This window comes from Diplotaxodon limnothrissa, linkage group LG20 (genome assembly GCF_057381915.1).
Source record: "Diplotaxodon limnothrissa isolate DT_005_m linkage group LG20, D_limnothrissa_male_GT1.1, whole genome shotgun sequence".
Classification (NCBI taxonomy): domain Eukaryota; kingdom Metazoa; phylum Chordata; class Actinopteri; order Cichliformes; family Cichlidae; genus Diplotaxodon; species Diplotaxodon limnothrissa.
Genome location: NC_140615.1, coordinates 3,719,018 through 3,731,756, shown reverse-complemented (window position 1 = coordinate 3,731,756; position 12,739 = coordinate 3,719,018). Strand labels below are relative to the sequence as shown.

The following is a 12,739-nucleotide window of genomic DNA, read 5'->3' as shown; positions in this document are numbered from 1 at the left end:
GGTTGGCGTGTCTTTAGGTAACAGGTTTAAAGGAGCCATAATCAAAGCAGCTCACCTCACAAAAACAATATCGTCTCCTCATGTATCAGCAAAATCCACAGAGCCACGCAGCGTCCCAAAATGCTGATGGTCGCTTCATTTTATGTACCGGACTAACTCTACGGCTAGCCGGCTGGAGTCAGAGTGGGGGGAAGTGCACGTCGGCGGAAGGCAGGCTGAGCGATGCTGCTAGCTAGATGGATAATGCCATTAGCTAACAGGCAACTTGAGCTTTTGTGTCGAGTACGCTATCGGGGAACTGTTAGTCACAGACACAAGTCTAGTAAAGATTCCCCGGCTTCATACAGCGAATCGAAACTAACTACTTTTCCTTGCTTCAGGGTTTTAGCTGGAATGGCTAACATCAGCTAGCTTTTGCTCTGCTCTGGAATCTCGTTCGCGAGGTCGTGATAAGCTATTGCAAGTTTGCACCACAACAGTGTATGCGAAAATGACAGCGCTGAACTTTGTTGACAAGTCACCAAAAGTATATATTTTTGGCGTCTGGTGTCAGTCGACCGCAGACTTTTCATCTACCTAAATTTGCGAGTCAACTTTGCATGGGTACCCTTGTGTGGGTCACTAGCATCTCTTCTTCACTTCGCGTCCTCAAACGGCTGTTCTGCCAAGTGGCTAACTGCTGCTAGCCGTGCCAGCTAATAACAACTACGTCAAAAAATAATAATTCATGCAAACCAAGGGGCAGAAATTATATTTACTACTAGTTTCTACTACACTTTTTAAACCTCGAGTAAACCTTGTGCGAGGCTAATAGTTTTTACCACATACGATTTCAATCTGGTGAGCGCTGACCAGTGAAATATGGTGGATATTAGATCATTTTGATTTTCGGATCCAGGGAGGCCATTTTTCATTAGACTGTTATGATTGTAAGAATACAGCTGCTGTGCACATGTCTGCTGATGAATGGTTTGCTTGTTTAAATGATGGGCCACGATGTGTGTGGGTTCGATTATGTTACATTTGTCGTGGTGCAAATTTATTTTTGTAATTGATTTAACAAATGTGCTCATTGTGTTTAACGATTAATTTTTCCGCCTGTCTTTCTGATGACCATTGCCGATGGGTCGTAATCGATTATCTAAAAAATAAATAAATACATTTTAGCGGGTCGTGTAATGTTGCGCGTTTTGAAATCGTGTAATCGTGCAATTTGTTACACCATTGTTTTGTTTTGCAATATGCCTGCAAGATAAACGTCTTTCAAGGAAGAATGAATCCAAAGAAGAAGAAGAAGAAGTAAAAACAAACAAAACAGGACGAATAACAATAATCTTTTGTGTTAAAATGCCCAGTCTTTAAGCAGACATTTTAAATCTCTTATCTGATCATTCACATTGAGTGTATGACCTTTCTATTAAAATATTTATCATTGTAATGCAACTTCAAATTTGATTTGCAGATAGGATTAAAGTGCAGTGGTAATGTCAGGGAAGGTGACCAAACCCCAGTTCCTGTCAGTGGGCAAAGAGGTTTTCTTTCTTTATTTTTGCCTTATCACTGTGAGAAAACTATAGTGGTATAGATAACACAGGACAATATAGGTTCAAGAAAGCTGTCCTGAGAACTGCTGTGACACTGACAACAAGTTACAAGACAATCTAATAAACTTTGCATGACAATAAAGAGTTGTTTACAGGAAGCTTTTATTTATAAAGTTGTGAAAAAGTTGTCATTCTGGGGGATTTTTTAACTGTAAAGATTGTATATGTGTAGCTCTAATTAAATCAAGACATTGACCTATTTGTGTCACACCTTCTTGAGCCCATGCTGAAACACCAGGGGCCTGAGGCTGTATAAACACAAAGTAAAGGTCGAGAGTCATTGAGATGATCCAGCGAACCTACAGGAAATTAGGTTGGGTAGCAGTGGGTCCGATTACTAGAAGGTCATAGGTTTAATCATCTACTGTTTAACTCTTATTCTGCCTTAGAGCAGAACGCCCAACTGTTACAGGTACAGTAGGAACCTTGCTTGTACCTCTACATTTTCAAGTAGCCGAGGACAAAAATTCCTGCAGGGCATTTGCAGTAAAAACTCTACCACATCACACGTGTGTGCTTTGGTGACCCCTTGTGAATAAGGAAGCAGCTGAAAGTAACTTTTAAAAAAAAAAAAAGGAATAAAATAAGTCCGGCTGAATATCACAATTGTGAAATTAATGTGAGTGATCTGAGTTCTTAATGGTCCTTACCTACAAATAAAGACAATCATACATATTGCATTATGCACCTGCTGCAGGGGGTGGATCCACAGCTGACCCTGCACTGGTACATTTATGCATTAATTTCATATGTGGAGAGGCATATATACACCTCGGGCTTTAGATTAGGCCGCTGAAATTATTTTAAGCTGAGTGAACACATAGAAATAAGGAATGGTCTTCTGAGTGTGACCTTTTACTCCAATAAGAGTTGGGGGGGTGGGGGGTTGTTTCTTTGTAAAAATATTACAATTTATTGTTGTTTTTCAGGAGTCACCTTAACACACCTAATTATTGTGGTATGCTATAATAAAGCCATTTTTACCATGGTTGACAGGAGCTATTTGCATTGACGAAAATAAAAATACTTAAATCTATTTGATAATTTTAAAAAATGGAAGGAATGTTGGCAAAAATGTCCTTTGCTGGATTTTGTAGCCATGAAAAGTCCTCACTGACACTTGTTTCTGTTACAAATGGTAATATTTATTCAACTTCTCTTTGACTCTTTCAGTGCACGACTGTGGGGAGTGCATGTTTCCATTTTGAAAATAGGTTATTACTGGTCCCCCTGACAGGATTAGTTAACTCCCCATTCAGCTTTAGTAAGATTGGATTAGATTAGATTTTGGGTCGGCTGAGACTGGCTGGAAGATAGTTGCTGATTGGCTGATAGATGCACAGGGAGGGTGGTATTAGGGCACCAGGACTCTCCTATTGGATGGTAGGTGAAGCGGATGCTCTCCCCCATCTGCCTCCTGTATCTCAAGGATAATCCCCTGGAATACCTTCACAGATGTTTACAACAGAACTGGAAGACAAGAATATATTCTGATGTAACAGTAATGATGGTTAAAATAAACAGCTCAAGTTACTTTTATTGCATAGAGTTTCACCTGTTTTGTGGCTTGACTTATTAATATTGAGCTGGTTTTGATTTCAGATTCCTGTTACTCTGGTATGGAGCTCTCTCCTTGTCATATTGTCTGCTGGAAAAACAGCATAAAGTCCTCCTATTTGATAGGTTACGACGAACATTTTAACTCATAATACTCTATCATAAATGTTCTGAATCAAATTGAGGCCTGCTAAATTAAAGAGAGGATCAGGAGTGTTTGCTATTTATTAATTTAGATGGTACCAAATACAACTCAGTGGGGTGATATCAGTTCCTCCACAAGGGGGGTGTATAACCTCAGACTAGTGCTGAACAGAACCCTACACTTTATTATGAACCTTTAAAACATTTGTTTACTTGAAACCAGTAAAAAATTAGATGTTTAGTAGTAATGTTTATTGTCTTTGTAGGAAGTCACATTGTACTTTATAGGCCAGACTCGATTTTTGGGTGGGATGCGCAAGCGGGATGTAACAGAATAGAAAGTGGCATTGTAATGTGCAACAGTTAGCAGATAAGGGTGGCGCAAAATAATGCAATTCCAATACGATTAAAAAACAAACAAAACCTGATAATAAAAAACAAAACCCTAAAGTGGGCTTCCAAAAAAGCAGAGATCTGTGACTGAGATAAAGTCAGAGTGTTTGCAGACTGTGGCGGAATATTAAGTACTCTGGGCTTTTCATTAACCTGGGTTTCCACACAGGGTTACACAACATACATTAACTCGACTGTAAGTGCTGGAATCTATCATTTCCTTGTCATATCCCTTCCCCCCCTCCCCCCTCCACACTGAGCAACTAATTTATTGTTTAGTAAGTAAAAATATCAATTAACCTAACATGCAAAACCAATCTACACCACAGCTGAAAAGAAAGGTAGCCTGCCGTTTCATAAAAGTACAATTTTAATTTGATTTATGACATGAAAACAAGCAAGGGCATACAGCACATGTAGTAGATATTATAATAAAATGGAAAATATATATATATATATATATATATATATATATATATATATATTATGATTCAGAAAGTACAAAAATAAAGATTCTATTCGTCAGGGATTTCATTCTTGTCTCATTAGAATATATATATTTCATTTTTTTTATTATTATTTTTTTAACATATATAACTGAGAAAATACATACAAAAAAACAAAACAAAAATATGATAGTCTTTGGTATTACCATTTTTATATTAACTTGCTCAAAGTCTCATTATGTTCAGTTTCTTAAACATTTGTTAGCATGTATAACATTATGGCAGATTATTTTACAAAAATAGGGGAGAAAGCTAGCAAGCATTTCCAGTGTTTTTCAATCCTTTAAGGAATAAATGGGAAGTGTTAACATATTGTATAAACGTAGCAGTAGGCTATGGCACTTATTAAGTGTGCATAGATTTTGGTTCTTAAGGATGAAATGACTCTGAGTCTAAAAGAATGCACCCAAAACTGTAGAGTAGTCTAGCATACCAGTGCACCTCTGATGTCTCCGTCTGCAAGGAGTGCTTCTCTCTACTTTCTATCCTCAGGGCATCACTCACGTTGACTTCTTTGTTCACATACACACCTGCTTTGTCCTTTGCAGGCAAAGTGCTAACATGCATTGGAGTCTTAGTACAACTTTTTTGAATGTCAGTATCCTGCTGCTCTTCTGCTGTTTCTCCCCAAAGTAACTGCTTGAATGAGAAGAAAAGTCGCAGGGGTCCAAAAGCCCAGTGCGCGAGCCTGTGGTCCTCCACCAGCGCATAGCTGGATGCCAGCACGCCATCAACAAACAAAGTTCCAGCGTCTGTCAAGGGTGCATACACTCCCACGCTTTCTGTTAGTGAAACTGAGATGATTTGGGATGCATGCACTTGCTGCTCTGCTTTATGTATGAGAACACAGTCTCCTTGTCTGACCCTGCTTGCAAACTGAGGCTGGTACTCACTGTTTTCTTGTCTGCAGTGCGGGTCTAAAAAGACCAAGTGATTTGGAGTAAGGGCCAATCTATGTCCATGTTCTGTCTCCAGAGACAGAAAAGCAGACCAGCTTTGTTGATCCCGATGGAGAAACAAGAGGACTTGGCTATACACGACTTGGCCTGTCCCAGATAGGGCCATGACTCTGTCCCCAGGAGTGAGTGACGACAGGCTCTTCTGCATCCCTCCAGCCACAGTTACCCGGGCCCAGCCTGGGAAACAGCCACCTTTTTCCACAGCAAGAGAATGATCTGCAGAAGGATCAGCAGACAAAGCCAAGATGAGTAAACACAAATTGTGTTCCCCCTTTTTTTTTTTTTTTTTATAAACTTAAATATCCTGATACATTTCACACTGAAGTAAAGTAATTTAACAATACAAGCATGGCTTTTAATGGCAGCTACCTTCTTAAACTTACCAGCTTTTACTGAGCAGTGGACACGATGTTTGGACTCATAGTGGACCCAGTCGAAGCCTGCTTCCACAGCCAGCTGGGCCAGGAGACCGTACTTTTCAGGTCTTCTATCAGACGTTGTTATATCCACAGCCCGGCCTTCATAGTGCAGAGAGCCAGGAGGATGGTTGCCATCTTCATCCCAGGCCTCTGTCACACGCAAGCGTATCCCTGGCCACTGGTTCATCACTGCAATAGCCAGCCTGTTCAAGCACTCCTTACATCGCTACGGGGCAGAATAAGAAAGAGGGCAGATATTCATTTTGGAGCACTTCAGTAAACTTGTAAATATATTCACAAATTTATCAGCATGAGCACCCATCTCAGCCTACCTACAACAAAAAACTGCAACACAGAAGAAAAACCTTGACTTGACTCAGTGTTGTTTTTCCTCTGAAACCCAAACTAACAGATGATGATTTGTTAGTTTTCAGAAGTAGAAACTGTAGAATCTAAAGAGTTCCTAATTTTCCAAAACCAAGTCACTCAGTCTCATCAGCAAACAAGAGATGTTCAAGAGACAGACACTTGTGAATATTACCACTCTCTAACAATAGGCAGAAAAAGAAAAATGGGGTTTTTACACCTAAGTGCGTAGACTGATTTCAGTGCGCCTCGGCAGAAAACGATTCCAGTATTTCAGCTCTGTCTCCAGCTCCCAGGTTCTGATTGTTTGTCAGTTGGCATCATCACACAGTTCCTCCTCTACTCTGCTAAAGGCCATTTCAACCTTGCTCAAACAATCAGAGTACAAGAACAAACCCTACTGTAGCCAGTTTGGCACATTCCTTGGCCTTTTCAACAGGGTGACAGAATAATCAAGGCCATTCTCTGCCTTTCCAGATTGTTCCAGACTTGAGTTTCTCAGTTTCACCCCTGAGACATGTGATCAAATATGTGCACAGTGACTCCTAACACCCCCGTGGGCCATAATGTTACAGACTGTGTCAGCATTGTCGCAAAATAGCAGGCTGAAAAATAATGACGTCAGCATCCGAGGTGATACGCTCATGCAGCTACTGAACGGCGCTGGCTTGTGACTTGTGCTGTGGCAGGTTTTAAAACCTATAATTATGGCAGTAAAGCTCATTTCGAATACACAACGGATCAACAGCGAAGGAGGAAGTGACAGAAAACCATGGGAGCTAAAGTTGGAAAAGAAGAAAGCGGCGTAGCAAAGGCCTGAGGTTGGGACTAAAAAGAGAGGGCAGAGGGGAAGAATGTATGGGCACGGACTTGGGAATGTGACAGCAAGAGTGAGAAAAAGAGAGAGGGACAGAAAACAAACTGGGTACATTTATCTCGCAATGCCATTGAAGAGAGGCATTTCATTGTCACAACTACAATAGTCGCTTTTCCGACGGTGCCATTACTTCAGTAGGAGGGAATTTTGTATAGGCGACCCCTCTGAGTCTCCAAATGACGCACAAAGAACGTCTTTCACATCTGGGCAAAAAAGGGGGCACATGCACACATACACACACATTCAAACTGGTATCAGGAGGGCACACGTATACAACCACAGATTTCCCTCACATACAATCACTACGGGAGGAGAAGGGACACAGATTAATATCCTAAACAATCACACAAGACCATAGTATCCAAAACCGTGGACTGAGTGTGAATGGAGCTTGTGTTCACATTCAGAAGTGTGGCATTCCAAATGGGTAGTTTGAAAGTTCTTTAATGCGGCCCAGATCTTAAATCCTTGAGGACGTTGACTGCCTTCTCAAGACACTGTAAATTTGGCTACCTATCCTTAGTAATCAATCAGGAATTTAAGTGCCCTGCCTGGATTTTTCTTCTGCTGGGCACACTGAGAACCTGTCATGGGAAGTGTTTTATTTCAAATAACAAAGACTTTGGTTAAAGATTAAAAGGAAATGTTCCTGTAGAGAAACTCAGCCACTTAAGGGTAGTGTTGAATTACATCCTTATCTTCTTATCTTTAAAAAAAAAGTGAGGTAAGGTTTGGTTAAAGCTTACACAGGCCGTGCTGAGCATTTTTATCTATTAACAGACTGGCAAGTGCAGGTAGATAATGACTGGGATTATATGATTCGTTTTGAAGGTGCAAACAGCAGTTTGTCCATTTAGGGAAATGTAGCTGATCAACCATCCAACAACGAAACTATCTTGAAAAGGGAAGTCAGTCTGAGCATCACCTCACTGAGTCAATCTGGTGCTGCATCTTTGGGCATTTACTGGACTTACTACACAACAGTCATAAGCGATCATGGGAAGCAATGGAAACGACTGTTATCACTGTATCACAGTCATATAAAACAAATCTAAGATTCTAACCCAGCTCGACACCAGTCTCACCTTAGTCGTGAAGCGGTCAGCGCCTGTGTTCTCTTCGTCCTTGAAGACAATGTCTGGGTTGTAATTGGACACAAGTTCGTTGAAACGCTCAGAGTTGCGTGCGATCTTGCCCTCTGCTCTCCCACTGGCCCCCAGGTTGTTCTCTGATAAGTTGGGGAAAAACTGCTTGAGGCGCATGGCTGTGAGCTTTCTGGGCCTCGGACGGGTGCCGTACCGCGGGCCCGGTCCGCATCCCTGGACCAGCCATATAAAAGTCCACACAGCAACCAGGGTGAGCTGTGCCAGGTGGGCCCACCAGAACTGCTTCATTGAGGAGGGTTGGGTCTCCCAGAAGTCAGTGGCTCGCAATGCGTGCGGCGATAGCCCAGGTGTGATAGCTCCAGGTGTGTGACAGCAAGTGAATGAGAGTCAGATCTTGGTCCATTCCAAATCATTGATCATTAGAGGTGATATTTATTTATTTTTATTTAGTTATTTTTTAGCCCAGAGACTGATAAAGTTCCGGGGCACGTAGGTTACTTCATATCCCGGTGTTTCACATTAATTTAAAAAAAGAAAAAGAAAAAAGTTTTAAAATACCAAGCAAGTGCTTCACTGTTTTGGTGACGGCGCGATCTGATTGGCTGAAGTCTGGCATGCGTTGGGTCACTGAAAATGTGGAAATACAAAGGCTCTTTGAAGATTTCAGTGCGTATCAGCGGGAACTACGTCTCCTGTGATCCGAGAGTCATCTTCAGATATCCTCCGGAGGTGCCTGTCTTGACGCAGGTGTTTTGGTGGATTTCTGCTCACTTACCGCTTCTCTCTCTCCCTCTCTGTCTCTCCCCCACGCCGTCTCCTGGACTGGACACACAAACTGACGCACACCTAAAGCCCGATAGCCGCCTGACTCTGGGATTTTTCTGGACGCTCCAATGAATCTCTCATCCCTGCTGTCCATCCAGTAATGCCTCTACCGACACTTTTTTTTTTCTTCCTTCTCTCCTTCGTCCACTGTCTTTTGTCGCGTTTCAGCGCTCCTGGCCACCTTGCGCCAGCCATTGGTTCTTATTAGAGTCCGGACAAGATTGCCCTCCCTTCCTCTGCGCGCTCCCACCGCGACAGCACACGCCTCCATCCATCCATCCATATAAAGAACACATCATTTGGCCACTTATGTTAACACCGTGAACCCCACCCCCTTATCAAAATACTGTAAAGTTTAGGCATAAAAAACTGAAAAGTTGTAACAAAGATAATACACAAATCTATTTCAGTATTTTGTTTGTTTGTTTTGGTTGAGACAAATTGTTCATTATAAATACGCTTTAAAAACACAAAATTTAGGATTCATTGGGAGCTTTTACAGTAGCTTCAATTTCCAAAGTTTCTTGTCAGTTGAGTTGCTTTGAGCTAACATGTCTTTGCCTCTGTTTGCTCATCCCTCCCACTGCACACTCATGCTTCTGTTATAAATAGACAAGAGTTGAAGGTGAGGACCTAAAGATGGAGCACAAGTGTCCAGCCTTGACACCCACAGACTATGACTTACAGTGCTGCCTTCCTGTGTTTGGGGAACTAGCCTGACCCTCCTGAACCAAGCGCACCCAAGACCTCTTTGGTGGAAACACCCGCTGGCCCTATCATCAATTTATTATTTTTATCCACCCTAGAACAATAGCGGCGAGAATTATAAAAATGTGTCTGATAATGCCCAAAGTGGGAGCAGAAAAGAAAGTAATCACCGTATCTCAAGGGTGGGACATCTGTAATCGCAGAGGGAAGCTTAAATTAATGGCAGATTAAAGGTCAAAGTGCATGTCACTGCCCTATCTCTGGCTTCCTGGACCTAATACATCAGGCCTGTTTCTGCACTGTGGCTGTTTCAGGGAAACAGCGGCGGTGGCCTGTCTTTACTGAATGTTTCAAATAGTATATGTCTTGATGTTTGTTGTAACTGAAGATAATAATTTTTTAAAAAGAAGAAGAAGAAGAAGAAAAAGACTTATTTATAAAGTGACTTATTGTACCCTAAACATTTCATTTTGCAGTGTGGAGCTCAGGTCACTGAGCTCCACACTGACCATGGAAATGCACTCTCACTGGGGGAAGTTTCTAGATGATCCCAGGATGTTGTAGGGAGGGGTGGTAAGGCGAAGCTGCATGTTCCTGTCCTTATGATAAACATGGAGAAAGGTTCGAGTCTGGCTTAGGCAACACAGATGAGAGATATCGGCCTTTGTAACAAATGCAGGGAATAACTCAATCAAAAAAAGTAACAAACACTTTCATATCTGCAATTACTCACATCAGTGTTTCTCTTCAAAGCTATACAAGAGAAAAAAGATTTCCATCTGACATGAAAGGGAAAGGAAGGAAGTAAACATCTGTGGGCTGGAGATGGAAGAGAAAAAAAAGGTCATTATTATTAGTTTTTATTTTGGTGCCCCCATCCTCCAGCCTCCCCCTGCCTCCTTCTGGCTCTTAGCATTTTACTCCCCCATTTCAGGATGGGAGTACATGACTGGGTGAATGGTTCAGTTTCCTGCAAAGCCACAGCACAGAAAACGAGATCTTTCCTGCTTGGGTTAGGCTACCCTGCTTTGTTTCTTCCAAACAGACGGCTGTGCTTGCACCTGAGCTGGTGGTCACACTGACTGCCTTTGCACTTACAGGTGCGCTGTGAATTTGGGTCATACTCGACGAATAGCCGATATCTCAGAATGCAGCAAGGGTTTGAAATTAGGATTCAGTAAAACAGAAGTAGCATTTTTTAAACAATCCATCTTTGACTTTTCAAGTGTTAGTCTTGTCTCATAGAGCTGATTAGACATTCTGCAGGATCCACTTCCTCAGATGGAGACCATTAGAAGGGTTTCCGAGGGGGGTGAGGGCAAGGAAAGTCAAGGAACTGACACCTAACCGTCTCCCCCCTCTCTCACTGCCCACCACTGTCTGTCACTGTGTTATCAGTGCAGGAAGCGCAGGGTGGTGCATTCTAGTGCAGCTGCACACACTGTATTGTAACTCTGGTTTTGTATTTAATACATCAGTTTGTGTCATGTTTTCATGTTTAATTCAGGTGTGCCACATATACGGATGTGAGACGTCTACCTTAGCATGTTATGGCTAAGATTAAGCAGGGATGCAGGTCATAAAAAAATGCAAAATAAAAATAAACAGAGTACCAGTGAAGTTGAGGCGATGCTGCACGAAAGTGGACAATAGACTGCGAAGGGTGGAACTTCCTGGCTGCTGACAAGCAGGTCAAAGGTCAAACATGATGCTATACCTTCTGCTAATTCCATCCCCAAAATTCATTTACATTGTGCAGTAGTGTGCGGGAGACTCGAGTCACCCCTCATTCCTCCCAAGGAACCAGATTTTCTTGTCTCGATTTCAGTCCAGTCCTCTTACCTAAGAATGGTTCTGTTTTCTTTGTTTGTTTGTTTGTTTGTTAATCCTCTTAATATTGGTTTAAGCAAGCATAAAAAAGCACTTAACACAAGGGATGAAACAGAATTGTGTTTATTCAGCTAACAACGTAGCACAGAGCCATTAGTCTTTCAGCACGTTGTTACCAGAAGCATGTCACAGAAACACGTAATCTGTTCCCATTTCTTTATCTGAATTTACAAAAATGCCAATGATAACAGAGTTTGACAGACACAGAATAGTATTTTCACCATCAAGGTGATTCACAAAGACCTATTAACCAAAAACTTATCGCTGTATATCTCTGTATGGTGTGCAGTTTCCTAAAAATAAAAAAAAAATAGGAAACTGGAGGTAGTGGGAAGCCTGAAGTAGATGAAGCAGATGAACAGCATCTGAAAGCCACAAAAAAAAACAGGAAAAAGAAAATCCAGCAAGGCCTAACACGGGACCTGAGAGACACATCCACCGTTCACTGAACCCTCATCAGAAGCTGTCTCAGTGGACGGATGGCTGTGAGGGTGTCATTGTTAAGGAAGGGAAATAGGGAGAAAAATCGGAGGTATGCCAAATTAAACAAGAAGCAGAGAACTATTTCTGAAGAATACTTCAAGAAATAATAAAAAAGCTTGAGTTTGGACTGTGTCGAAAAATAAAAGTAGTCGCATCATAGACTTCATGTCCACTAGATTTGTAAAAATCGAGGTTTTTGCACTACATTTGCATTTGTTTTGCACATGTTTCAATAAATCTCTGCACCTATTTTCCCATTTCCCACCGCCAAAATATAAAGAATTGAGGGGTGTCTCAAGACTTTTCCACACTAATGTGCAGATTAAATAAATCAAATTCAAATTCAAATTCAAATTTTATTTGTCACACACACACAACCATACACAGTATGACATGGGGGTGAAATGCTTGTAGCTGTACAATGCCCGACCATTAAATGACAGAAGAAAAGTTTTACAATATTTACAATTTACTACAAAAATTTACAAATTAACTTAGGAAATACTGTTAAATACTGTTCACTTGGATTTCTCAGTGTCAATTGTGATGATAAGGTTTTTGAACCACTCACACAAAAACAAAGCTCAACACTGCATCCTTCACCCGATGAAACAAAAGGCCTGTGGCAGTCGACTGTGTGAAGCAAGTGTGCCGTGAGTGTGCACACAGGATGGCGGGCAGCTATAGCAAGTGGACAGTGTGGCCCATTATCAGCTGATTAGCGAGCAGGTCTCGCCTTTTCCGGAGTGATTCTGTATTTGCAAGTGTAGAAAAGAGGGAATAACAACCCTTAATGCACTTTGGCACAAACTTCAAATGACCGACTGTCAGGAAAGCTACTCTGTGTCTTTTCCCCCCCACTTCATTCTTATGTTTTGACAATAAAGATAGCCTATCTCATC

The 12,739-nt window shown here is 41.6% G+C and overlaps 2 protein-coding genes across 3 annotated transcripts in view; both read right to left on the bottom strand.

Annotated features, from left to right (window-relative positions):
* The window catches only part of kmt2d (lysine (K)-specific methyltransferase 2D), a 28,302-nt gene extending 27,798 nt beyond the window's left edge, over positions 1-504 (bottom strand). For both annotated transcript variants that reach the window (XM_085345534.1, XM_085345535.1), the window contains exon 1: positions 56-504. The gene's annotated coding sequence lies outside the window, so the exon portion shown is untranslated. The remainder of the gene's footprint in view (positions 1-55) is intronic.
* A 3,926-nt stretch (positions 505-4,430) lies between these two features.
* dhh (desert hedgehog signaling molecule) lies at positions 4,431-8,914 on the bottom strand. The gene is made up of 3 exons (XM_085345457.1): positions 7,911-8,914; positions 5,547-5,808; positions 4,431-5,379 (listed from the first exon to the last, which is right to left on the bottom strand). Exons 1-3 carry the CDS (start codon positions 8,217-8,219, stop codon positions 4,574-4,576), a joined length of 1,377 nt encoding a protein of 458 aa, XP_085201583.1. The 5' UTR covers positions 8,220-8,914; the 3' UTR covers positions 4,431-4,573.
* Positions 8,915-12,739: the final 3,825 nt, after the last annotated feature.

What these genes read in the sequence shown, in the direction of transcription:
- dhh (XM_085345457.1), bottom strand. Translation starts at nt 8,219, where the DNA reads ATGAAGCAGTTCTGGTGGGCCCACCTGGCACAGCTCACCCTGGTTGCT. An exon ending in CTGACCGCTTCACGACTAAG is followed by an intron (nt 5,809 to 7,910) that starts GTGAGACTGGTG and finishes TCTGCCCCGTAG; the next exon opens with CGATGTAAGGAGTGCTTGAA. An exon ending in CCACTGCTCAGTAAAAGCTG is followed by an intron (nt 5,380 to 5,546) that starts GTAAGTTTAAGA and finishes ATCCTTCTGCAG; the next exon opens with ATCATTCTCTTGCTGTGGAA.